Here is a 26,957-nt window from a genome sequence, read left to right as displayed (position 1 = left end):
TTACATAATATACAAACCTACCCTTAGATACAACAGGTGTCGGGCCCCAAACATCCGAATGCACTAACTCAAGCGGTTGTATAGAGACAAAAGTTCTTTCTTGAAATGGCAATCTTTTCATCTTGCCAAGAATACAATTTTCACATGTAAAATTTTCAAAATTACAAAATTTTTTCATATTTGAAAAGTGTTGGATTTTAGGTACGTTAGGATGACCATGTCTTTTGTACCATAAATCCAAATCCAATTTCTGAACATTATAACAAAAGGTATCTTTTGGTATTTTCAAAAAATTCATGTGTATAAACCTCCTTCCCTATGGCCTTCCCCAATCAGCTTTCCTGACTGACGATCCTACACTCGACAACCAATAGAAGAGAAGAAAACATTGTACCCATGGTTTGTAAGCATGGATATGGTTTCCCGACTAAGAAACGGTTAGAACTGAATCATCTTCTCTTGATGTCTTTTTTTTAGTCTATTTTCTTTCATACTTAGCTCTTCAATAGAAGGAACTTTTCCTTTATAAAGAAGAGTCGATTTGGTAAACTCAAACTCCGATCTTAGACTATTGATGAATTGATAGAAATGATCTGCATCAATTTATCTTTAACGGAGTTTTATGTCTACGAAACAATGCCATTATAGCTCAAGAAGAGCCAACTCATTCCAAAGGTCGGACAACTCACTAAAGTATTCTCTAATACTTTTTCCTCCTTTAGTCATAGTGCCTACTTTGTCTTGTAAGTTACAAATGTAAGCAATATCTTTAAGAGAATACATTATCGTGAGATATCCTCATGCGTTATTTGTGAATTCAAACTTAGTTAAACTTGAGCAATTCTTGATATCAACACTACTAATGAACCAAGATATAATCTTGGCATGCTCCATTATTTTCATTTTTTCTCATACGTGGCTATAGCCTTGGTCTTGCCTCTGTAAGAGGTACCTCTTTTTCTCCTTCTATCTTAGTGAGGATTAGTTTGGGTTCCAAATCAGATCCCTCCACTAATCCTCACAACCCTTTCACCATATGAAATGCTTCATGATTTAAGCTCATGTCATAAAGTTTGTGTCATTAAGTTTGATGGGTTTTAGGGTGACATTATCATTGTCATCCATGTTTACAAGGGCTGAGACAAAGAATAGAAGATAGAAAGGAGAAAGAGAGGAGATAATCAAAAGTATCATGAGCACTCCACCACCAAGAGAGCACGTCCAATGAGAAACACGAACACACGAGCACTCCACCACCACGAAAGCACCTCCAATGAAGAGCATGAACACATGAGCACTACACCACCAAGAAGGCACAACAATCTTACAAGCACTTGAATGAATTTTACAAAAGAGAATTTATCTCTTCAAAATCTTGAGTGGCACGCTTTCTAATGCACCAAAAATCAGCTTGATCTCCAAGCTCTGATATCATGTAAGGAAACAAGGTCTTCCAAAATATATTCACCGAAACAACAAGAGTAGACACTCAAAGAGTTCCACCAAAGCACCAAAAGAATACACAAGCCACAAAATGAGCTTACACACAAACACCCACTAAAGGGGCAAAAACACAAGGAATAAAATAATATTTTATTGAACAATCTATGCAAGAAGGCATATAATATAAGGGGAGTTATCCCCTATTTATATACACAAGAGGGAGTCTCTAAGAGACATTGGGGCTGGTTGGCCTGTCCCAACGTCTCTTTTGACTTGTCAACTTTGTGTTGACTAGTCCAAAAGAAACTAGAAAAAAGAAAATACTAAAAACGTAGTTCTAACCTAGTTACATTGTAATATATACATATATATATGTATGTATATAAAGAATACATACATATATGTATGTATATAAAGAATACATACATATATGTATATATATTTATATATATACACATTTTTAATAGGTCCCGCAAATTTCATACATCCTTCAGGAGAGTGTCTTTCGCCTGAAATGCCTTTCCCACATGTTTGTGTGTAACCGGACATTTAAAATATGCAGGGATGAGCGTATTGATCTCTCATTGATGAAGTTGTTGAACAGCATGTGTCTACTGTAATTCCCTCCCCCCCCCGCCAAACACACACATACACACACACACTGGCTCATACGTGCAGTGACAACACTAGATGGCTCTTAACCTTGTAGTCCTTTGACGAGGTGGTAAGGCATGCAATTTTTCATATGAATGCCAGCCTTCTGGATAGAAATTGCACCATTCGGTAGTTTATTTACTCTTTGAACTGATTGAAGGTAGTATTTGCTTGCCTAGCTTATGTGATGTCACTTCATGCTTTGGTTAATGTGTTTTTCTTTCCTTTATTCAATAGGTCTTGGAGCCCTCATGCGAGCTTCAGAAACTTCTTGTGGCAAGGGATGCAAATTCTAGCATCAGCAACAGTATTGTTACTGCTATATGCAAAGCCTATGAGTTGGACGAGATACAAGTGCTAAAATTCAGAGATTACAAGTCGGTATGAGTTTATCACTGCTGGTGGAGAAAAGCCCTCGCCCCCCCTTTTTTGGTTTCTTCTTTTTTTTTGAGGGAGAGAGAGAGAGAGATGGTGGAGGATGGGAAGTTGTTTCATTTCAAGGACGTCTGGGTTTTTATCTGTTAGTTTTGGCAGGGAGACTGAAGCAGCCTTTTATGCGTTATTTGTTCTCAACTGGTAACGGATGGGAAAGTCTTAAGGATTTTTTTTTTAATATTTACACGGAGAAACCATCCCCAGGATCGCTGGCTCTGCCTGCCGTACTTACTGTCACTGTCCTGGCAAACATAAAACTCAGTGGGCTTACCCCTTGCCCTCATGAAATTGTTGAACAGCATGTCTTCATGTCTTTCTGTTTTCTTTTTGAAGGAATGGGTAGAAAATGAAAAGTTTGGCTTGTTTTGGAGCCTTTAAACTTTGAAACATGGTGCCAATGCGCACCTCTGTGTGTGTGTGTGTGTGTGTGTGAAAATGACCTATGCGCCCCAAGATTTGGCACCTCAAGCATTTTGAGATGATATTACTGTTGTTGCTAGAAAGGCTTGTCAGGCTATGTGCCAAACGAGGGTAGTCTCCATATTCTAAAAGGGCCAACAGCCAAACTATCAAATATGGATGGATCCTCAAAAATTTTTGGGGCCGCTGAAAATTTGCAACAAGAAATATCCCCTCAATCATTTTGAAGTTGTCTTGGTGAAAAAGAAGAAACTGGTTCTACTATGACCCAGATGATGTCTTGCTTGACAACCATATGCTCTATAACCTTCCTGGTTCTTGATTTGCTAATGCACAGCTAAAAAGTTACTGTTACGGGTGCTAATAATTCAAATGTAGGTCCGAGGTAATGTTCTGCTAGAGTTAGTTTCTCTTTCTTGTTCATACTTGTTTTAGGTACGATAGTAGATAAACGGTTTGTGTTATTTGAACTTTTCAATCACCTGTTTTTAGTAAAAAATTGTGTAGATTGGATTTTCTAAGAGTTGTAAAATCAATGGGCTACGTTATGCCAGATTTTTACCACTCAAAAGTTCGTACTTTTATGCTAAAAAACAAATTAATTGCGCAAGGCCAACTGAATGGACAATTGCTCAACTCATCCCCACTGTCATATTCCATCTGGTGAATCTCATTGTTGGAAGTTGTTTTCATCAAATTTGACCCCATAGATAGATTGAGCGTGGTCAATTTGATACGCTTAAACTCTTGGATTGCACCTTTTTTACAAGAAAAAAACGACTTTCTAAAACAACAAATTATAGCATTTTTAGCCATGTCTGGTTATTCAAATGAGGATATTCACTAAATAAATCATGTACATCGCTTATATGGGTCAGATTTGATCAAAACAACTTGCATCGATGAGATCCCAAGATGGGGGTATGACGATATGAATGATATAGGAGATGAGTGGAACCGAAACTCTGTGTGGGCAGCCTCCATAAAGTGTAAAAGATTGGTTTAGTGGCAGCATCAATCTCTATTACATAGGAAGCGCCAAAAAAGAGTTGTTTAGACAACCCCAAAAACTTGGTTTGGTGCAGATTGTCAATGGAGAATCATGTATAAAAACAACCAAACAAACAATTTTCAACTACATGCATGGTCAAAACAGCATCCAAGAAAAAAGTCTGATGTAAGCAAAGCTTGAAAGCACAAAAAGAGGACTTTCTATACCCTTGCTTAACTTGAAGTATACATAGGCCAGGATACATACACCTTTACAAAACATGTTACAATTTCCCCAGATAACTGAAGAACAAAAATGACGAGTATAGCCTTAACAAAGCATTGTGGTGAACCACATTGGTGAAGAAGCATCAGCGTCTTGCCAGCCACAAACTGCAAGCATATCAACGTCAAAATAACAAAGGGAGTAAATGCATAAACAGATAAATGAAAGAAATATAAAAATAAAACCTACTACACATTATCTAGAAAGTTATTTTGCCCAGAAGATACTACGACCAACTTAAGCTAGGCATGAAGGCCAGGTCTGTGTCCTGGTCACCTATCCAAGATGGAGAATCTACACAATGGATCGGTGAAGAATTCATAATATCCTGGGACGCAAGCCCATGGGTAAACCATGCCTCACAACGCAAGCATTAGACTCGCAAGACATTTCAAATTCCCTTGGTTAACTAATTCCAGCGAATTTCCAGATCTTTCCATATTTCAACCCTTTGACACCACACACAATCCATTCTTCTTAGAGAAAAGACATCCCAAAACACTGCATGAGTCTCTCTCTCTCTCTCTCTCTCTCTCTCTCTCTCTCTCTCTCTCTCTCTCTCTCTCTCTCTCTCTCTCCAGGCAAGGGGGTCCCAGGAATTACCGGTACTACAAAGAGGTGAATTGCATTCAGCAGACGAGAACAGACACATCCCAGACCAAAACCAAAGCTCATATGGGAACAAGAATATACTACATGAACAGAAAATCACATAATTAGATGTGAATGGTACTCCCAACCCAAAATTCAAGCTCATATGGAAACATGAATATACTACATAAACACAAAGCATATAATAGGAGAATGCTACCTGCGAATACATGAAACAGCATTTGTTCCTGATGTAGTCATAAAAAATCTAAAACTTCGGCTCATTACCAGCAAACCTGGAGGCCTCCGATTGACCTGTTCTGTTACATGATGTGTGCAGCTTCAATTCCTAGTCAGTCGGCCAATTTTAACAGGAAACCTAACGAAATGAAACAATATTAAAATTTTATATAAGAACAATACTAATCAAACTAGGTAGCTCGATTCTTTCATTACTATGGTTATCTTTTGACCTACACCAAGGTGAGAGAGAGACAGAAAAACATGGCAAGACTGGAGAAATGCGATGAAGTTTCAGGCAATCTAATCTGAGTTCCAATGTAAAGGAAAAACTTTGAAAAAGAAGGGATCTGTTAATATTAATGTCCAATTGTGTTGTCAAATCTGCCGTTTTGATGCATTACAGCTCCAATCAAACAGTGTGGAGTTATCTTTGCATGAAATAGTAATGAAAAATACGATGCTTGTATTAGCATTTAGCAATGAGCTGAAAGGAAAAGAACATATTACCTAGTTTTCATCTTCCACATATTTTAAGCCTCATCTTTCCTGTGTCAATAACTAGAACAGTTTCATGTAAAATTGAAGATAATCGATAGACTTCAATAAAAAGCAGACTTATTAATACAAAGCAGTTGCTTCTTAAAGGACCTTGGCCAGGGCATTTGATGCCAAAAGAGTTCCCTTAAACCCTTCTTCTGCAGGCTGAAACTTCATCTTATGTTCCAAAAGTTCATCTGCATGTCATCACAATTTAAAGATGTTAAAAAGATAAAGTCATGGAAGATCATAAATAAAAAATAAGTTTTTCAATGATGATGCAAAAGAAAAGTGCCTGCAATATCGCGATTGTCATGCATTTCTGTGTCTGTGACCCACAGGACATCTCCAGGCAATATGTTCATATCAGCTAATGTAGCAGAGTCGTCATCAATTTCCATAGAACCCTTGTGCAGTTTCTGATTCTCCTTCACAATCTGCAAACCCTTTCCCAGTCATTGAAATGCATAGTAAATTAAAGATATAAATTCCATTTGTGATATTAGTGAATTAACTGTGCGCCAAGATAGGTATCATTAAGAATTAACTCCAGTTTTTGGTTCCATCACACAATAAGCTGCATTAAAAACATCCAACCATCCAGGTGGGAAAATCACCACACAGAGCAATGCCATGATATCTTGTATGCCAACAGATGGATATACAAAACAACCAATAGAATCTTCAGTATCTCTGATGGAAACAATCATGGTTGCTGCAGCACTTTGCAAATTCTTCACTGTTTTAGTCACATGGGAAAGCCACCTTTTCGTGACAGAAAAACCTTGCTGCATTAAAACCTCAAACACAAAAGCAACACTCCAAGAAGTTACATCCCTCACATTAATATCCTTTCTCTCTGTCCTCATCTTTACTACTTTAAGCCATATCTTATCTACAGATTTCAAATATCCCACATTTCTGCATTATTGAGAACCTATTTTTCTTAAACTTTCGTTCTCTTCTTCTGTATTCATTTAAACATTTTTCGGATAAAAAAGATAAAACAATTGAAATTGCAATGCTCACCCCTAAGTAACCTAATATAGCCAATAAAAGATATTCTTCATAAATTGTAATACAGGGTCACCACTTACATTTAAGTCCGTTTTATAACACTAATATGTGGCACGTGTATAATCATCAACTATTTTGAATCAAATACACATATCAGCGATGATGCTGGTTAAAGGAAACAACAGCCTACCAGCTACCACAACAATGACAATACGCTGAACTAACTCATAGAAGATGACCTACAGATAACTCTCTCATAGCATGCCCGGATATCATTCTCATCTAAATATTCAATAAACTATAAAAGTAACAAATGCCATGTCAAGCACTGAACAGCAACTGATGCAAAAACACCCTGCAGCAATTTTGTTTGATAAATAGAAAGGGAAACTGATAAGAAAGAAATCCATAACAAAAGTCATCAATCAAATGCTAAACCCGATACTGGGCTATTTGATGGCAGACTCAATAAGTATACAATAGGCATAAAAAAGTAAAGAATTGTGATTACAGGATCATCGATTTCTTGCACATAGTAGAACCCATGATGTGGACCAAGCAATCGTGGGATGGTCTTCATATGACATTTTGGTAGGCTACGTCACAGGAATACTCTATGTTAACTCCGGAACTTTATCTCTTAATGTACTATTCACAATGAAAACTCAATAAAAATTGGTTGTATCCCCATATCCAGTGGTGTATCCATGTGGCGTAGTTGGTGGATGTATTTCTGAATGAAATGTCAGTACCGCCATAGATCTGGGTTCTCAACTTTTCAAGTTTGACAACACAGATAATGTGCATATGGAAGAGACAGTAGCACTGTACTGCAAAAGATCACTTGAACGAAAGAAAGCAACATACCCCAAATGACTCCCATATCAGCATTTTCAACTGGTAGATGGATGTGAATCCTGAGACTTTGAAATTGGTTGACCCGCCACTTGAGGCCCTCCTAGAACGCTTTGAGGTACGGCGATCGCGTTCAGAAATGGCTCCAGAAACTGTCAAAATTGATCTTGGGGGCTCTTTGCCACGGACAAGATGGATACAGATATCTTCATTGCAATAATTAAGCTTCTGCATTAACTCACAACTTTCTCTTTCACCAATGCAATCTTCACATATCTGCTCAAGTTACAAGAGATGGTAAGTCAAACAGCAGCCTAATATTGTAAAATGTTCAAAATTTTAGTGCATTCTTTAACATCATGAAAACAGGGTCTGCTCATGCTCCCTTACCTCAGGAAAAGTCCTAATAATGGGTTTTGGTGGATCCAGTTCAGGATTGGCTTGATCATTTGAAGCGACCATCTGTATGTTGGATCTGTTCATCTGACTGGAATCAGCAACCAAATCAATCTCAGCAGTAATACCTTTACCTTCTGGAACTAGCCACTCCTCACAGAGTAGATTCCAATCACTTTCAGTGATCACCACTAAACCATCTGTCTGGAGTAAAGAAAAAGAACAGGATTACTAAAATTGGCAAAAACCTTGGGTATGTATTATAAGAAGGAAAACACAAGTTTAAGTTTCATGCAAATCATACAAATGATTAGCAAGAGGATGCATCAATCTCGGGTACATGATCACAGAGTTCATACACCATAAACTAACTGGAAGATGGCATCATACACTTCATTAAAATTCACAAGATGTTGCAGGCCACAGAAACCGCTAATCATAGCACAAGATATTGGAGATAATTTGGAATCTTGGATTAAATGCAATTTGATCGTGATAGGTTCATCAGATGTGAAAATCCTGACAAGAATGTAATAATACGTTCAACTTGTTTGTTGGTCAAACCTGTGGCTGCACCATTCCTAGTGTTGGGCAATGATTCAGGCTATGTTACATGGGTACCAATTTCAAAAAATGAGGATACAGGGACACGGCTATATATATATATAGATAGATAGATAGAGAGAGAGAGAGAGAGTTTTGGATCTGGATCAAGTATGGATCTATATTAGGGTCCATATCAAAAAACTTTAAAAAAACGTCTGTAAGGGGGTGACTGTAATTTTTAAAAGAAGGGGGAGGGGAATGAAATTTTATTTTTTAATAAAAAGGTCTCTCTCTCTTCTACTTCTTTTTCTTCCTCCTCTTCCTCTTCCTCTTTCCTCTTCTTCTTCCTTCTCCTATTCCTCTTTCTCTTTTGTCTTCTTCCCTCTCCTTTTTCATCTTCTTCTTCCTTCTCCTCTTTCTCTTTCGTTTTCTTCCCTCTCCTCCTCCTCTTCCTCTTTCGACTTCTTCTTTCTTCTCCTCCTCTTCCTCTTTCGTCTTCTTTTTCCTTCTCTTTCTTTTTTTTTCTTCCTTCTCTTTCTTTTTTTCTTCTTCCACCTCCTCTTCCTATTTCTTCTTCATTTTCCTTTTTTTTCTTCTTCCTCTCTGACTTTCACCGACATCAAACAAAAGAAATGGTTTGGGTCAGGGTTGGACCCAACCCGATCCATACTAGCACATACCCATGCTGCATCCGGTACCCGTGCCCATGTCAGGCCATGTCGACATGGGTACGGCTGCTCAATAGCCGTGTCTATGTGACATAGGGTCCAGGCCTAGGCCCCAAGGCCAGAATTTTGTTATTGCGGAATGTTTTCCTATTTGGCAAGTAAAACTCTTTTTCTCTAATGAGAAAAGCTGGGGGCTTAAGGACCCCGTTCTTTGTATTTACTTTTACTACTTAATATCAACGAAACATAACCTAATGCTGAAAAAGGATTCACAAAAGCAATTTTCCCAATAAAAGCTCATTGGCATCATATTGAGAAGATCAAGTCTGCATCTACCCTCCAAGGACGGTCTCGCCTGCAGCTAGGCACCGCTTGCAGTTTTGAGTGGATAATGAGATGAGAAACTTCAGGAACATCCTCCATGAGCTGGCTCAAAGGAGAGATTTCTGGATACAAAAGGCCTTCATGAGCCTGTAAACCCCCAATGTACAGAAAATCCACCTCATAAGAGCAGCAAAAGCAATCAACATACTGTTGCTATGGTACAAAAAGCAAATGAAATCAGCATGACTTTAGCAGGGCCTTAAGACATGATCCTACTAGCAACTCTCCTGCAGCGAAAATCATCATGAATGGGAGACTCTCTCAGCTAGCTTTCCTTCAAAAACAAATCTGCACATGATCTCCACATTTACTGCCTAGCCACAACAGCAAAGACATATTTTCCCTCATGCAAAATCTTATTTCTCAATGACCAAATTTTCCATATAACTAGCTGGAAAATTATTTCCCAACACTTCGAAGCCATTCTATTATGCTGTAGATAAAACCACCAATAACAGCTCTGAAATAAAGGTTCTACAAGGAATCTTCCTTGGACAAATCTTCAAACCATCACCTCAAATGGAAGCAACCATAGAAGACTCGAAGAATATATGATTGTGTTTCTCTTCTTGCCTTTTGCACGAGCAGCATCTATTTGCACTGCAATCCCAAATTTTTGGAGCCTATCCACTGTGAGTAGCATTAGTTGCAAGATATACCATCCAGTGTGCTCTAGGAATAAAGCCTTGGACAAAATCAGGTTACTCCAATTTTGTTGTAAGGCATCTTGCCTCACTGAACACCAATTGCCAAATTGTCTTCCTCAAAACATCATTCAGATCAGTTCTATCATCTGACTAATATATGCAAATATTTTCATCATCATTGAAAGGAAATATGGGTCATAGCACCAAGCAATAAAGTTGAAAGCCCTGTTCCACTATAGAGCTTCTAAGATTTCTAACGCATCTTTTCTTAGAATCCTAGAGGTGGAGCACCCATTAAGGATCAGTTCAGAATTTCAAAGATCTTCAGTTTCCAATCACTCCACATGATCACTAGGCCAACCACCCCCGTAGAATCCCCTCCACACAGATGACCCAACATAAGTGTTGGCGACAGTCTAAAGTCTCCATTTGTGCAAATATTTGCTCCTAATAAAATCATCCACAGAGTTTTTGCTGCACACTAAGGCTAGTCTTCCCAAGCAGGCTAGACTAATGTTTGTTAATGTCCTGAGAGCCACATCGCCCTCTAATTTCGGAATGCAAAGAACATCCCAGCTAACTATTGAGACTGTGTATTGTTTCCATTCGGATATGGGTCTGGGACCTGATCCATACGTGTATATGTTATTATTGGGTCTGGGTTGTTTTATTGTATTTGGGTCTGATGTAACATACCAGACCCGACCCACGTTGTACCTTGAATATATATATATATATATTGAGATTATATGGCACGACTCTCAAGTTGAGAATTGTATCATCAGTCGGCGCCCCTTACACAATTCTTCTCCCTCTTCTGCATTGACATATTCTGGTGTGATTTCTCACATGGTATCTGAGCACGGTTCCGTTTGATCCCTGTCCAAGGGCGTGAAGCTATGTCACACAGACTCGGCTTTATGGTCGACGCACTCGCGTCGACACGCCTCGACACGGGTGCAGACATGGGTGTGGCTTCGGACACGGAGCGAACACGGTCAACGAATAGTCGGACTCGATCAACGCATCGGGGCCGAGTCCGTCCACGTTTTGGACTCGGTCAACTTTGACCGAGTCCATATTCGTCCATTTTTAAAAAAAATTGATTTGGATTTAGGTCAGGTCCGGACCCGGATCCAAAACAATCGAGGGGTCAGGGCCCGACCCTTAAGAGGCGCAGGGGGAGGGGAGGGGCTGCCCCGAATTCTTTTTACAGAATTCTAGGGTTTCCTCTCTCATCCGAGCTCCAGCAAGCCATCGGCGACCCTCTGCCATCGCCCCTCGAGCATCCCTTTTCTCTCCCGTTTCTCGGCCACCCGACAACCCCCGACGCTCGACTCTCCCTCCCGCTCGTCGTATTCCGACAGTCGACGCCAACACCCCCCGTGCGCCATCTCCCAACGTCGGCGACTCCTCTTTTTCCGACCACCTCTCAAGTAATATCTCTCTCTCCCTCTCGTCTTCTTCTCCCTGTTTGCACAGAGGAGGGGCTGAGCACCTCCCTGCCATCCCGTTTTCGCAAAGGATGGGCTGAGCCCCTCCCCGATGCCCCATTTTCACAAGGGAGGGGCTGCTGCCCTATTTCCATAGGGGAGGAGCCGAGCTCCTCCCTACCTCTCCGTTCCTTCCGTACGCAGGGAGGGGCCGAGACCCCCCCTCTGCGTCTCTTCCCTTTTATTTTTGCTTGAAAATTTACAATCTTATTATTAATTTATTGTTATGTATATAATTATATATATATATATATATATTTTAAAAAAAACTATATATATATATATAGCTGAGTCCCTGTGTAGAAAATTTTTGAAATTGCGCCGCACCCACACCCATGTGACATAGGCGTGAAGTTGATCCCAGAAGGCATGTCTTGAGAGATCGATCTTCGAATTCCAGGTTATCGTAATTTTGTCACTAATCTTTCATCGTGGGTCTTATTCTAATCAGCTTCTTCTCTTCAAGGACCGATTTGTCGATTCTCGGTTTCAGATTTTATCTCACCTTTCAGATCTGATTTCGGCTTCAGATCTGTCTTTCTATCTCTCCTATTTCTGGCATTGTTTCCTTCAGATTTATATCCTGATTTTAAACATTTTTTATCGTCCTTTCCAGATCTGATCAGTTCATCAGATCTGCCTCTGTCGGTTCTTCAAGATCTGACCAGTTTATCAGATCTGTGTCTCGTTCTTAGCACGAGATCTGATTGTTTATGTCAAAATCAAAACAAAAATATACATACACCTTTCTTTACCGTAAATATGTCTTTGGCGTCTTCTAAGTTACGTCAGTTTTAAATTCCTTTCTTCAGTTTTTTTTTTTTTCAGATCTGTGTTGTCACTTTTGGAGTTGGTGGCAAGTCTGATCATATTCTGTGCAGATCAGAACCATTGCCTGTGCAGCCCTTCAACCACGTGAGAGGGGCCATTGCTTGACGCCTCTCACTTAACGTCTGAGCAGCACCATTGCTGGACGTCTCTCATTTAACGTCTGAGCAGCGAGTCTGATTTCTTCAAAAAAAAAAGACAAATAGGAAAAGATGACAGATAGACTGCTGCGTCCGATTGCTCCTCTTAATTCTTGGACTGCTTTGCTAATTTATTATTTGCCTCCTTCAAATTCTTTTACACCTATGTCACATGGGTGCGGGTGCGGGTGCAGCACTTCCAAAAAACCCGGGTGCGGGGGTGCGGGGTTGCGGCAAAAATATAAAATATATATATAAAGTCCAAAAGTTGGACATAAATGACCTTGGGTGCGTTGACTGCACCCAGGGTCAGGTTGACCGCATCGGGTGCGGGTGCAGCACCTAGTTGGAGAATCCCTGTGACATATATTAAAAAAAATATTTCTTGGCAATTTTTTTAAAGTCCGAAAAATTGGACCAAAATGACCCTAGGTGTGTTGACCGCACCCGGTGCCGCACCCGCGTCGACGCGGGTGTGACTGTTAGACAGGGCAGATATCGTGCATTTGTATTTGTATTTAAGTTTGGATCCGGATCCGGATCCGGATCCAAACTACTTGTAACATATCCGCCAATATTGGGGCATACTTGTAAATTCTTGTAACCTATTAGAGTTACCTGCAAAGTACCATGTATTAGGTTTTGTTTTATAAACTAAAAAAACAGATCACGATTTTTTCAATTAGGAAAAATGTGAGCAGTTGCAGCCCCATTATCTTTCTTCTCTGCAGTTCCTTGTTCATCGTTCTGGAGAATTCTGACATGGTATCAGAGCAGCTCTGATCCGAGGGCTGAAGGTTTTTCCAACAGGTACGTCTCTAAGAGATCTTATTCCCCTCATTTTTTTTCTACTTGTTCATTGTTCTGCGCCTTCCCCTTTCTAAATATCCTCTTTTATTTCCCCATCTGCTATTTCTTTCTCTGAAACTGAATTGCGTTAAATTTATTTCTTTCTCCAGAATACCCCCTTCTTATTTGTGTTAAATTTATTCCCTAATCTTCATTTCTCTTAAACTGGATTGGGTCTGTTTTTCAAACCAGTTTCACGGTAACCATTATCCCCCTCAAACCAGTTGGGTCTGGGACAAACCTGTTTCACGATCCACGATTTTTTTGTTTCCTGAAACTAATTTGGGTTTACGTCAAATCAGTTTCACGAAAACCTTTCCTTTCCTTTCAGTTTCACGATTTCATATCGAGTTTAGATTGGCTTTTCTTCCCTAGATAAACTTGTTTCACGATCCACGATTTTTTTGTTCCCTGAAACTGGTTTGGGTTTACGTCAAATCAGTTTCACAAAAACCTTTTCTATCAGTTTCACATTTCCATATCGAGTTTAGATTTGCTTTTCTTCCCTAATCCTCGATTTATGATGCTGCTTACTTGCATTCGTTACTGCTGTGTGCAATCATAAAAAAAAAATTGAAATCAGATTACATCTGTACACCAGGCTGTGATTTCTCATTCACGTTAAGTACTCGAGCTTTCTCCTGTAACAAAAAAAAAAGGAGACGAGTCTTATTCTATTGCATCGTGATTGCACACGCCAAAAAAAATTTATTCATGGATTTTCCTTCTCAGTCATTTCTCTCATCTAATTTTCTTGGTCAACTTATTTCTGAAAAACTTACCAATTCGAATTTCCTGATCTGAAAAAGACAAATTCTTCCCTTTATTAAAAGTCAAGGTCTCTCTGGACATCTCACTTGATCAATCTCAGCCCCTCCAGAATTTATTAAACAAGGAACTACGGATGGAAATGAGGTTGATTCTATACAACAAATTCCAAATCCCCAGTACGAGATTTGGATGAAGCGTGATCAGGCTGCAGTTGCTTTTATTATCTCTACTATCTCTCAAGAAGTATTGGTGGGGATTCCAGACGAATGCTCAGCAAAAGAATTGTGGGACAGACTAGTGAAGACGTATTCTCAGATATCAGAAGCTAGAATTTCCTTTCTTCAGCGTGAATTTCAACTTCTGACTAAGGGCTCCATGTCTGTCATGGAGTACTTGAACAAGGTTAAGACTATCAGTGACCAACTTGCCGCTGTAGGGTATGAAGTAACCGATAAAAACAAGGTCAGGCAAACCTTGAATGAATTGGGACCGAAATTTCATATTCTCTCGACTTCACTGCTATGCCTACCTGATCTACCATCATTTGAAGTACTTGCAAGCAAAATTACTTCAATATGAGATGACTCTGAAGGAGATGTCACATGAAACTAGTGGACAGGTTCTTGCTACTGGTGTTTCCTTTAGTCAAGGACGTGGTGATAATAATTTTGGTGGTGGCAGAGGACGAGGTACTCCAGGGGGGCGTGGACTATTGCCTACCCCGAATGTTTCACCTCTTTATAATATGAAAAACGTACCCACATGTTATATTTGCAACAAGCGAGGCCATATAAAAGCCAATTGTTGGCACAATCCGCAGAACAAAGGAAAGTTTCAAAAGGGTGAGAGCTCGTCAGGACGCAAGGATAATTCTTCAAAGTTTGGTGGAGATGTGAAAGAGCTTCTCTTGGCAATGTTGTCCGAACTTGATCTGAAACGCGATGATAAAGGAGTATGGTATATTGATTCTGGGGCAGCTACTCATGTCACAGGTAATGCAGGTAAATTTTCTACTTTAACTCCCTATTTTGGAAAAAGTAGTATAGTCACTGGAGATGGGTCACACCATCCCATCACACACATTGGAAATGTTTCTATTCCCTTGCCTAAATCTCCACTTCATCTTTCCAATATTCTTCATGCTCCAGATATTACAAAAAATATTGTTTCCGTTTCTAAGCTTGTTGATCATACCAATTCTTCCATTGAATTTACTTTGTCTTCTGTTTATGCCAAGGATCTACAAACGAATGAGACATTCGCTAGAGGGGAACGCCGGGGAAATATGTATGTCTTCCAGGAGGATCCTTCTACTTGTGTTCGACCTACCTTGAAGTCCTCTCCTCAGTCTATGTCGTCAAAGAATGTTCATGTGTTTAGTTTGCAATCTTCGAATAAATGTAATAAGCCTGATTTTTGGCATTCGCGTCTTGGTCATTGTGGTCAAGTCTTTGTTAAGCAATTAGTATCCGATGGTCTTATTCCTGAATCTAGCTTGATTCCTAGTTCAGTTAATAAAATGTGTTCAAGTTGTCAAATGTGTAAGAGTCATGTTCTTCCTTTCCATTCAATAAATGAGAGAGCTTCAAGGCCTTTTGAAATCGTTTGTTCTGATGTGTGAGGACCAGCCCCTAATCCCTCTAACTCTGGCAGCAAATATTATGTTATCTTCATCGATAATTTCTCCCGTTTCACTTGGATATATTTCATGAAGAATAAATCAGAAGTTTTCTCGATTTTTCGTTGCTTTCATGCATTTGTCAAAACTCATTTTTCTTGTAATATTTTACATTTCCAATGTGATGTTGGGGGGAAATACTCCTCTAGGGATTTTATCAATTATCTCCAAAATAGTGGGATAAATAGTAGAGCATCTTGTCCGCATACGCACCAACAGAATGGAGTTGCAGAACGAAAACACCGTCACATTGTGGAGAGCGCTATGAGCATGATGCACGGAAGTCGTACTCCCATAGGACTCTGGACAGAGGCCTTTCACTCTGCTGTTTACATTATTAATCGCCTGCCCATGAAGCTTTTAAAAAATAAATCCCCTTATTTTGTCCTGTTTGGGAAACATCCTGATTATGATGAACTAAAAAATTTTGGCTACACGTGTTATGTTCATATTGACTCTTCTCTGCGAAATAAGTTTCAAGTTAAGGCATCAAAGTGCAAATTTGTCGGATATGCAGATCATCACAAAGGGTACAGGTGTTATGATCCTGACAGCAGACGAATCAAGATATCTAGGAATGTCGTTTTTGATGAAAGTGATTTTGGAGATAGAGAACATGTTTCTGCACAAACTAATATAAGTGCGCTATTTTATGATCCATGGCTCAATAGAGACCTTTTTCCTGAAACAAACAATGAGTGTTCTTCCTCCTGTAATCAAGGAATATCCTGTCAAGATGGAAACAGTGGCATACAAGAACTTGAAATAGAACATCCTCCAGAGATTAACAAGTTTGTTGGACAAGTTTATAGGAGAAGAGAAAGGGACTCAATCTTGACTCCGGATGGTATTGAACAAGAAGCTCCTACGCTCCATTCATCCAATGACGTTACTTCTCCAGTATCTAATACAGTAGCACTTCCAATCAGGCGATCTGAAAGAGCTCGGCATCCCATTGAAAGATGGGTCAGTTATGAGAATTTTACCATGGACTTTCAGTTATTTTTATCACAGATTGAGAAAGAGACTGAGCCTAGACATTTTCATGAAGCCATTAATTCCAAAAAATGGATTCAAGCCATGAATGAAGAGATGGAAGCCTTGTACCAGTGTCAAACATGGACAATTGTTCCTCGACCCTCAGATAAAAATGTTGTTGGGTCACGATGGGTCTACAAAATCAAATACAAACTGGATGGGAGTGTTGAACGATACAAAGCTTGTCTCGTAGCAAAGGGATTCACCCAAGAGTTTGGACAGAACTATGATGAAACTTTTAGTCCAGTTGTGAAAATGGGCACAATCTGTATAGTTCTTTCATTGGATGTAGATTATGGTTGGAGAATAAGTCAGCTGGATGTGAAGAATGCTTTCCTTCATAGGGATTTGAAGGAAGAAGTATACATGGAACAACCGCCAGGATATACAGAAGGAGATTCAAAGGAATGTGTATGCAGACTAAATCGAGCACTCTATGAACTGAAACAAGCGTCTCGATCTTGGTTCGAGAGCTTCTCCCTAGAAATTCAAAGGCATGGTTTTTATCGATCACAATTGGACCATTCTCTCTTTATTCTTCAAGGTAAGGAATTTACTACCTTCTTGTTGATATATGTTGATGATATAATTATTACAGGAAACAGTGAGAACCATGTTCAAGAAACTAAGGATCTTCTGAGTCAAAGGTTCAAAATGAAAGACCTTGGAAATCTTCGGTACTTTCTTGGAGTAGAGGTGGATAATCAAGAAAATAAACTTACTTTGACTCAACATAAATACACTCTGGATCTGTTAGAAAAGAGTGGGATGAAAGATTGCAAGCCTCTTGCTACTCCTAGTGTAATTAACCAGAAACTAAGTGTATGAGACGGAAACTTATATCATGATCCCACCAAATATCAGAGTCTAGTGGGAATGCTTCAATATCTCACCTTTACCAGGCCCGATATCACATATTCAGTCAATCAAGTTTCTCAATTCATGCATGAGCCAAGGACGGGGCACATGGATGCAGTAAAAAGGATACTGCGGTACTTGAAGAGTACTGTTGGAGATGGACTTTTGTATACCAAAAGCAAATCCCTGAATAATGCTCAGGACATCATTGCTTATTCAGATGCAGACTGGGCCAGAGATCCTGATGATCGAAAGTCAGTTTCAGGATATGGGGTTTTCATTGGTGCCAATCTTGTTTCCTAGAGTAGTAAAAAAACAGAAGGCAGTGGCTAGATCTAGCACGGAAGCCGAATACAGGGCGATGGCTGCTGCTACGGTAGAAGTAACATGGACTAGACATTTGTTAACAGAATTAAAGGAACCGATTGCTAGTTGCTTTCTTCTTTGTGACAACCAAAGTGTTATTCAAATATCTCTTAATCCTATTCATCACAGCAAGATTAAACACATTGAGATTGATCAGCATTTTATCAAGCAAAAGATTGAAGAGAAAGAGATTGAGCCTCATTATGTTAGAACAGAAGACCAAGTGGCTGATTTGTTCACTAAGGGACTCACAAAGTGTCGTTTTTGGTTCCTAAAAAGCAAGTTGTGTATGATTCGAAATCATGCACAACTTGAGGGGGACTGTTAGACAGGGCAGATATCGTGCATTTGTATTTGTATTTAAGTTTGGATCCGGATCTGGATCCAAACTACTTGCAACATATCCAACCAATATTGGGGCATACTTGTAAATTCTTGTAACCTATTAGAGTTACCTGTAAAGTACCATATATTAGGTTTTGTTTTATAAACTAAAGAATCAGATCACGATTTTTCCAATTAGGAAAAACGTGAGCAGTTGCAGCCCCATTATCTTTCTTCTCTGCAGTTCCTTGTTCATCGTTCTGGAGAATTCTGACAGTGACACCTTACTAGCCGAATCCCTGTGACATAGTTTTACACTTTATTTATGGTCTCTCATCTCCCATCGAGCTTCCTTGGCCAACGTATCTATGAAAAACTCAATAATTCGAATTACCTAACCTAGAAGAGGCAAATTTTGCCTTTTATTAGGAGTTTGGATCTCTCTAGACACCTTGATGGGACAGTTCATGTCCTGCCAGAATTTGTTCTGCAGGAAGAGCGAGATGATAAAAGGGAGGTTTGTAGCAAGTTGGTTCAGAATCCAGATTTTGTGGTGTGGATGAGAAAAGAGAGTTTCAACTTTTGAGCAAGGACTCTCTATCTCTCACAGAGTATATGAATAAAGTCAAGACCATTACAGAACAGATAGCTATGGTGGGTTGCAAGATTTCTGACAGAGATAAAGTTCAGCAGACACTAAATGAACTTGGCTATGATTATCACATGTTAGTCACATCTCTCTTGTGTCTACCTTCATTGCCTAGTTTTGAAGATCTACGTGTAAAGTTATTACAGTATGAAGTTTCCATCAAAGGCGAGGAGATGGCCTTGAATTCGAACAACCATGATGTGCTAGTCACAATGATGATGTCAGGAAGGGACCGTGGAGGTTTCTGGGATGGTCAAGAGGGTCATGAACTACTGCCCACCCCTAACATGCCACCTAATGCTTTCTCAAGGAACCAAAAGTCCAAAAATGTAACAACCTGTTTTCAATGCAACAAAATGGGGCATATTAAGGCGAATTGTTGGTTTAATCCACAGAATAAAGGCAAATTTAATGGTGATAGGTCTTCTGCTAGAGGAAAGTCAGGGGAATGATCTAAGGATAATATAAAGAATCTCCTAATATTTGCACTTTCAGGACTGAGCTTCAAACAAAGTGAGCAGGGGACTTGGTACATTGACTCCGGAGTTGCCGCACATGTGACAGGTGATGTTGGTAAGATTTCGAAACCTGTTCCTTATTGTGGTAAATACAGCATTAAAACTGGAGATGGTACCCTCTGTGAACACCCCAAATTTTCCAAAAAAATCCAAAAAAATTCCTTTTTGCCCCTGGGCCCATCTTTTAAATAATCAGGTCAATTTCTGATCAAATCTCCATTCATTTCTCGGATTCACTGGAATCCGGACTCAAATTTTTACTTCTGACCCAATTTCTGATCAAAATCGGATATCTGGATCCAATTCTGATCCTGAATCTCTTCTCAAAATAAAAAAATAAAAATCAATTTCTTCCTATTTTTCTTGAGGTTTTTCTCAATTCAGGGTCCAAACCCAATCCAAAATCCGAATTTTAAAGCTTTATCAAAAACTCTGGATCCAGATCCATTTTGAAACAATTATGTTATTCCAAAAGCCTCATTTTGTAAAAACTTCAAGATTTCAAATTAAGTATTTTCAAAAAGACCTCGTCTGGATCCCATCTTCTAAAAACCTCGGGTTTTCCCTTGCATTCCTCTCGCATTTTCCCTCAAAAATATCTTTTTAGAAAAAAAGCATTTTCCCCTCTTTTTGAAAATTTTTATAAAAGAGTCCTCCCTTGCAAAAATTTGGAAAGAGAGAGGGACTCGTTTTAAAAAATTTCTAACGGCCCTCCACCCTCTCTCGATCCCTCTCCCGATCACGCGCCCTCTTCTTCCTCCCCCGCTCATCTCCAACTGCCATCCTTCCAGATTTTTCCTTCTCCCAGGGCTCTCCCTTCAGCATCCACCTTCACCTCTCTACTTGCATTCTTCATCCATCTTCACCATTGCATCACTCAAAGTTTCTTCCTCTTCCTCCACCCAGCATTACGAAGTTCTCCTTCTCCTTCTTCCCCTCTCGTTCTCCCCCTTTCCCTCTTCTTCTTCTTCTTCACTAGTAGATAATTTCAGCGGTAGAACAAAAGAGCGCTCACTTTTCCAAGCCAAGCAAGTCACGGTAAGTAGCCAATTCTCTTCCCTTTTTCTGTAAAATTTCCATTCATAGCACTTTTTTTTATTTGTTTTCTGTTGATTCATCCTGAGCATAATTCGTAGGATCAACCTGCATATAGCAGTGTCGATCTACGTATTGCGATATCATCGAAAGGTTCATTCCAACATTTTTTTTTACTTCGTTTGCCGAATTTCTCTAGTTTACAGTTGAACATCTGTTTATGATCGGTATTTCCCCTGTTACTTTTTTGGATCCAATAGTTGGATCGCTTCATATGAATCGCCCTTGTGATGAGCATCTGTGCCCTTGAGCAATCGACATCATCATTGGCATCAGATGTTAAAATCGCATTGCATCGTTTGAAGTGGTTTACATCTGTGATTGCCTTACTGGTAATCGGTGATGCCTCGTAATGACATCACCGATTTACCCAAAGGGCATCCCAACCAAGTTGTTGCCATTGATTTCATAGCATTATTATTTCAGCATTCCCTCTTTCGCTATGTAATTGCTTTGTGCATCGTATTTCATCATCGCATGTTGTCATCATTTTAACAATCGTCAGTAATTAGCACCCGACCTTTTGATTTATATTCCCATTGTCGTTTTCATTTTGGAAGGGATGAAGTCTGAGATTAGCAGCCGTAACATCATATTATATACAATGCTCATATTTGAAGTTCGTTCAGATGTTGAAAAATAACACCCCGATGTATTCCATTGCATCTGTTAAGATTTTATTCCCGATGGCTCAAACGGTGCCATATATACTCCTTGCTTTGCTTTAAATCACTGTTCGGTAAATTTTATTTATTATTATTTTTTTTCCTGCTTTACTTGAATTCACCATATTCCGTTATTTATTCCTCTTTTATATTCATTTTGTCGACTAATTTCCTTTGTTCATTTAATTTGTTGCATTTCCTTTATTAATTCCATCAGTTAATTTCATTTGTTCGATCCAATCCTTCATAATTGATCATTGATCTCACCGGTCATAATCCATTGTTTCATAAATTAAGACAGTTTGGTGGATTTAATCCGCATTTTCTGTGTTGGATCTAGATAAATATGCCTTCATTTCATCGCATATTAGCTGTAATTGGAGTATCGTGTCTCATTCTGCATTTGTTCTCATCCCTTGCGCATTATTCTATATCACCATTTGCCCATACCTGCAGCATGTGCTCCCCCATTTTTTTTTTACTTCAGTATATCTGTCACACTGCTTCTATGTCAAGCATTCTGATTCCAGCCAGTGTAAGACCTCCTTTCTCTTCAGCAGAGGTGTCTGCTTCAGATATCCCAAGCCGTAGGAAGAAAATGTATGAATTATGGCATAGCATAATCCCAAGGTGGATTGTGGTAAGCTATACCTTCTGAGAGAAAATTGCAGTGTATTGCTGTTAACGTGAATACAGGGTGATTCCATTTGCTCATGAATTCTGCAACTGATTCTCTAAGCAAAAACCTGAGGCTATTTTACTTTGAGGGTCTATGCTACCATACATCAAAAGAGTTGCCTGTATATGTGATTTATCCCTTGAAGCCATCAAATCAAAGGCAATGAGAGACAGTGAATGGGCTGAAGAGTATTGCAAAAGACCCATCAAGAAATCATCCAACATTCCATTGATCTGGAACTTCCATCTATCTTATTCTGAAAATGGCAGCTGTTTGCAGCAGGATTACGGTATGATTTACTGTAAATTCAGGTATGTCCTACTGTAAAAATTCCTTCTCTCTCAAAGCCAAATCCTTCATCATCCCTCGGGACAGTACCTCGGCTTTGTTGGGGGAGTATGCCTGTTGATAACAACTTTCCTGTTTTTGTAAATATCCTTGTGCACCTGTATTAGATTCATCGATTTTTCTGCGTTTTATATATATATATATATATATATATATATATATATATATATATATATATATATATATATATATATATATATACATTCTCGTGTATACTCCATCATATGCATAAACACACTGCATTTTCCTGTGTTCCAACAAATACACCTTCATTTGCCTCACTGCACTGCACTCACTCTACCCCTATTGCACCCACTGTGGCTTCCTGTGCTTTAATAGCACAGCAGTCCTAAGGCTGCTATAGCTTCCCATGCTTTTGTGGCATCACTATATACCACATTTCGCACTCCATCACTTCAGCCTCCCACTGCTACAGTACCAGTTGCAGTACTGCACCTTCAGCATTACCCATATTGCCTCCCCACTCACCAGCAGCATAGGTGCACCCAATACCATGTATCACACAACACAACCTTCACTGAATTTTTTTTAGTGCGCACCGTCCTCTGTCCACCAGTTGTGGCTTCACTCACTTTTGCATGCATGTTCACTCATTTCTTGCATATACAGTCATACCAGCTACCTTCACTCACATAACACCCAGCTGCTATATGTTCCAACGCCACCATCCCACGCAGCAAACACCCCACTTGATGTATGCTCCCCAACCCACAGCTACCATCTACATGACTTGCTATTGCTGCTTCTGTTATCCCTTCCCCACAGCCGTCAAGTCATATTAGCAATTCACCTTTCACGGATACAGTCTCAACTCTCAAGTTCTGCAACAGATGTAAGCCCAGCGGCAAGTATTGATGCAGTCATAATCTCACTCCATTCCAACTCCACCAATGCTCAACATATGTCATCTAGCCCACACTGTATACTTGTTAAACAAACTTGTTCCTGCAATTGGCATTGTTCACCCACTGTGTATATGCCACATCTATATATTTTGTTGTCTACCACACTTCCATCTTCTCCCTGCTACATGTTTCACAGCACTGTCTCCATCCACATTTCCTACACCATGTTCCATCGCATATGATGATGAAAGTAGCAGCTTCCCTCCGAGGCTGTCCAGCTGCCCCCGCATTTTCCCTGTCCTTTGTAAAACAGCATATCCCTTCCAAAGGGGTATTTGTCCAACGTATTGTTACAAGTATATAAGCATTATTTCACTAATATAAGCATTACATTTAGGTATATATATACATATAATTTTTATTTTGGCATAAATATACTACTTCATACATATACTTCGCATTAGGATAGATGTATTCATAGGTGCTTGCATCCCCTTCTACATATAGTCTTCTGCCTTACACTAACCCTTCTGCAGGCATGCATGGAAATCCAGGCTTCTTTTCTTAGATTAGAAATTTTGATTGTCAAAATTCTATCAAAATGATGTAATAGCTAGATATAATGAGAATTTACATTCCTTGCACTAGATTAGAATGTATGAGCATATATATCTTCTGGAATTACTCGTTTCATATCATTTTTGTTCTTTTATTTCGAAAATTCATGAATGGGAACATGAATGGCACGTGCACCATTTTATAAGAGGTGATTAAACCTTAAGTTGACGATTTGCATCAATGGCTATAGTCAAGGTGTGAACAAAACTTAGGATTTTCATCTTTTATGGAATAACATTAGATCCACATTGGGTCTCCTTCGAAAATCATCATATTTTCTCATCATATTTTCTGAATTTTTCTTCCTTTATCAGAGTTTAACTCGAAATTAACTTAAAATATATATCAATGGTCATAGTCAGGATATATTGAGAGTTAATTTCATTTTAAACTCTATAAAGGCACCAAAAATATGTTTTATTCTTCACTTGAACTTAAATATGATTATTATATAATACATTTTATGACCATAGTCAGAAATGTATTATATTTTCAATCTTATTTCAATTCATTTAAAGAATGATATATGATTTTCAAAACCAAACTTTAAATTCTTTCATTCATTTCATCATTTAGGATAGAATTATATCATATTTTCAAAACATTCTTTTCCAAAATCAAGTGATTTTGAGATATATTTTTTAAATATCTTCTTCATTTCTTAAATCAAACCTTCAACTCTTATTTTAATTTCATTTTTGCTCAAATTCTAACTCATTTTAAGATTCAAATTTCAATTTCAAAGTCCAATTTGACTTCGAAATTTCAAAATTCATTTTTACATTCAAAAATTCAATTTCTCATTCAAAATCAAAATTTCAAAGTTCAATTCAACTTTGAAATTCCAAATTCATCTTCAGAATTCAATTTCAAATTCAACATTTCAGATCAAAGTTCAATTTAACTTTGAAATTTTCAGATTCATCCCCTGATTCAAGTTTCATTCTCTATCCTTCCTTCCAAATTTCAAAAGTTAATTTAGACCTCTCAGATCCAATTCCAGGTTTCATCTGGATTTCTGAAATCCAATTCTATCTTCAAATTCCATGGGGATTTCTCAAATCCACTTCAGATTCAATATGGATTCTCAAATTCAATTCCGGATTTCTCAAAATCTGATTTTCCACTTTTTCAACTTGGATATTTTAAAGATCCAAACCCAAATTCAATTTAGAACTGAAAACCAAAAACACATTCAAAATCCAAACTCTAGATCCAACTTCATTTAGGATTCTAGATTTCGAATTCAACTCCATCTTGGATTCCAGACTTCGAATCCAAATTCATTTAGGATTCCAGATTTCAAATCCAATCTCACCTTGGATCCCAGACTTCTGATCTAATGCCATTTAGGATTCTAGATTTCGGATTTAAATCCATCTTGAAATCCAGATCTAAAAATCCAATCCTATTTTCAAATTCCAACTAGACCCAAGATCCATTCTGATTTCAAAATCCATTTCCCAAATTCCATCTTGACTTTCAATCCATTTTTGAAGTCTATATTCATTTTTCAAATCTCCCTTCTTCAGATTCAGGTTCATCTCAATCTTTGATTATTTCAAAACTCAAGATCTATTCTAAATCTTAAAAGTTAGAAAAATCTAAACTTCTCCAAATCCATCTTCAACTTTCAAAAATCATTTCTTCAATTATATTCTTCATAGTTTAAAAAAAAATCACTTGGATAAATCCAGAAGTTTCTAAATTATTTTTCTCAAAGGCATACATCTCTGCATTTGCATATACACAAGCATGATTCTTTGTGCATCCTTAGACTTAGAATAAATTCTTAGATAATATTTTAACAAAGCAAAAGGCATAAATTTGATCCTTGGTTCGATTACCCCCTGGTAAAGGCGCCAGGAATGGTCGAACCTCGTACCGACGAGCGAATCCCGTCTCTCCCTTTTTCCCGCAAATATTTTAAAACGAAGGCGAGTAATCTTTCAAAATCTTTTCAAAATTGAGGTCAAGTGAGACCTTCGCAAAAGAGTTCTTCTCTCTCTTTCTTTTTTTTTCTCTTCTCTCTTCTTTTCTGTCTTTTATTTTCCCCTTCAAAAAGGGGGAAATAGAGGTTGAAAAGGAAAAAGAGGAGGAAAAGAGAGAGAATACCAAGAGAGAAAAAAATTTGTGATGATCACACCCTTCACCCTATCTCTCATGCTGAAAATGTTTTTCATCCATTACCTAATTCTTCCCTACATTTATTTGACATTTATCATTCTCCCAGTATTATCAAAAATATTGTTTTCGTTTCTAAACTTGTTGACGATACTAATTCTTCTGTCGAATTTACTTTTTCTTCTGTATGTGTCAAGGATCTTCTCACGAAGAAGACACTCATTGAAGGAGAACGACAGGAAAATATGTATGTCCTCAAGGAAACTTCTTCGGTTCGTGATACTTCCTCAAACTCACAGAGTGCTCAATCAGTTCTGTCATTATCGGCTAAAGATGTTTTTAGTCTCTCTCAGTGTAATAAGTCAGAAATCTGGCATCGTCGTTTGGCTCATTGTAATCATTCATTTATTGAAAAACTTGTGTCAAAAGGACTTGTCCTACAGTCCAATTTAAGTCTTGAGCCAGATGTTTCACTTTGTTCTATCTGCCAATTGTGTAAGAGTCATGTTCTCCCTTTCAATTCAATAAATCAAAGAATTTCTGTGCCTTTTGAAATTATTTATTCTGATGTTTGGGGACCTGTTCTTCAATCTTCTTTATCTGCAATCTTCTTTATCTGCAGGTCGATATTATGTTACCTTCATCGATAGTTATTCCAGATATACCTGGATTTATTTTATGAAACATAAGTCTGAAGTGTTTAAGTCTTCCGCTCATTCTATCTTCTAGTTTGTAATCAATTTTCGTCTAAAATTCAACATTTCCAATGTGATGGTGGGGGAGAGTATTTATCAAAAGAATTTACTAAATTTTTCCAAGATAATGGAATAAGTCATCGTATATCTTGTCCACATATACTTCAACAAAATAGTGTAGCGGAAAGAAAACATCATCATATTGTGGAAAGTGCATTGAGTATGTTACATGATAGCCATATT

At 38.4% G+C, this 26,957-nt stretch overlaps 2 protein-coding genes across 3 annotated transcripts in view; one reads left to right on the top strand and one right to left on the bottom strand.

Annotated features, from left to right (window-relative positions):
• LOC149831807 (uncharacterized) overlaps positions 1 to 2,898 on the top strand; it is a 36,186-nt gene extending 33,288 nt beyond the window's left edge. Inside the window, exon 8 of the mRNA XM_090014154.1 lies at positions 2,335 to 2,898. Coding sequence (XP_089870280.1) covers positions 2,335 to 2,484 — 150 coding nt within the window. The 3' untranslated portion in view covers positions 2,485 to 2,898. The remainder of the gene's footprint in view (positions 1 to 2,334) is intronic.
• A 1,163-nt stretch (positions 2,899 to 4,061) lies between these two features.
• The window catches only part of LOC149831806 (ubiquitin carboxyl-terminal hydrolase 26-like), a 43,612-nt gene continuing 20,716 nt past the window's right edge, over positions 4,062 to 26,957 (bottom strand). The window contains exons 11-18 of one of the 2 annotated variants that reach the window (XM_090014152.1): positions 7,862 to 8,071; positions 7,484 to 7,747; positions 5,895 to 6,036; positions 5,711 to 5,796; positions 5,570 to 5,608; positions 5,040 to 5,198; positions 4,832 to 4,920; positions 4,062 to 4,335 (exon numbers count right to left, since the gene is read on the bottom strand). In XM_090014152.1, the coding sequence (XP_089870278.1) occupies positions 5,600 to 5,608; positions 5,711 to 5,796; positions 5,895 to 6,036; positions 7,484 to 7,747; positions 7,862 to 8,071 (711 nt within the window). In that variant the 3' untranslated portion in view covers positions 4,062 to 4,335; positions 4,832 to 4,920; positions 5,040 to 5,198; positions 5,570 to 5,599. Of the gene's footprint in view, positions 4,336 to 4,831; positions 4,921 to 5,039; positions 5,199 to 5,569; positions 5,797 to 5,894; positions 6,037 to 7,483; positions 7,748 to 7,861; positions 8,072 to 26,957 lie in introns of both variants that reach the window. The other variant, XM_090014153.1, reaches the window with a different exon arrangement.

Source organism: Nuphar pumila, chromosome 7, assembly GCF_984573655.1.
Source record: "Nuphar pumila chromosome 7, dmNupPumi1.hap1.1, whole genome shotgun sequence".
Lineage (NCBI taxonomy): Eukaryota > Viridiplantae > Streptophyta > Magnoliopsida > Nymphaeales > Nymphaeaceae > Nuphar > Nuphar pumila.
Note: the sequence above shows the minus strand (reverse complement) of the source record. Positions and strands in the feature narration are given on the sequence as shown.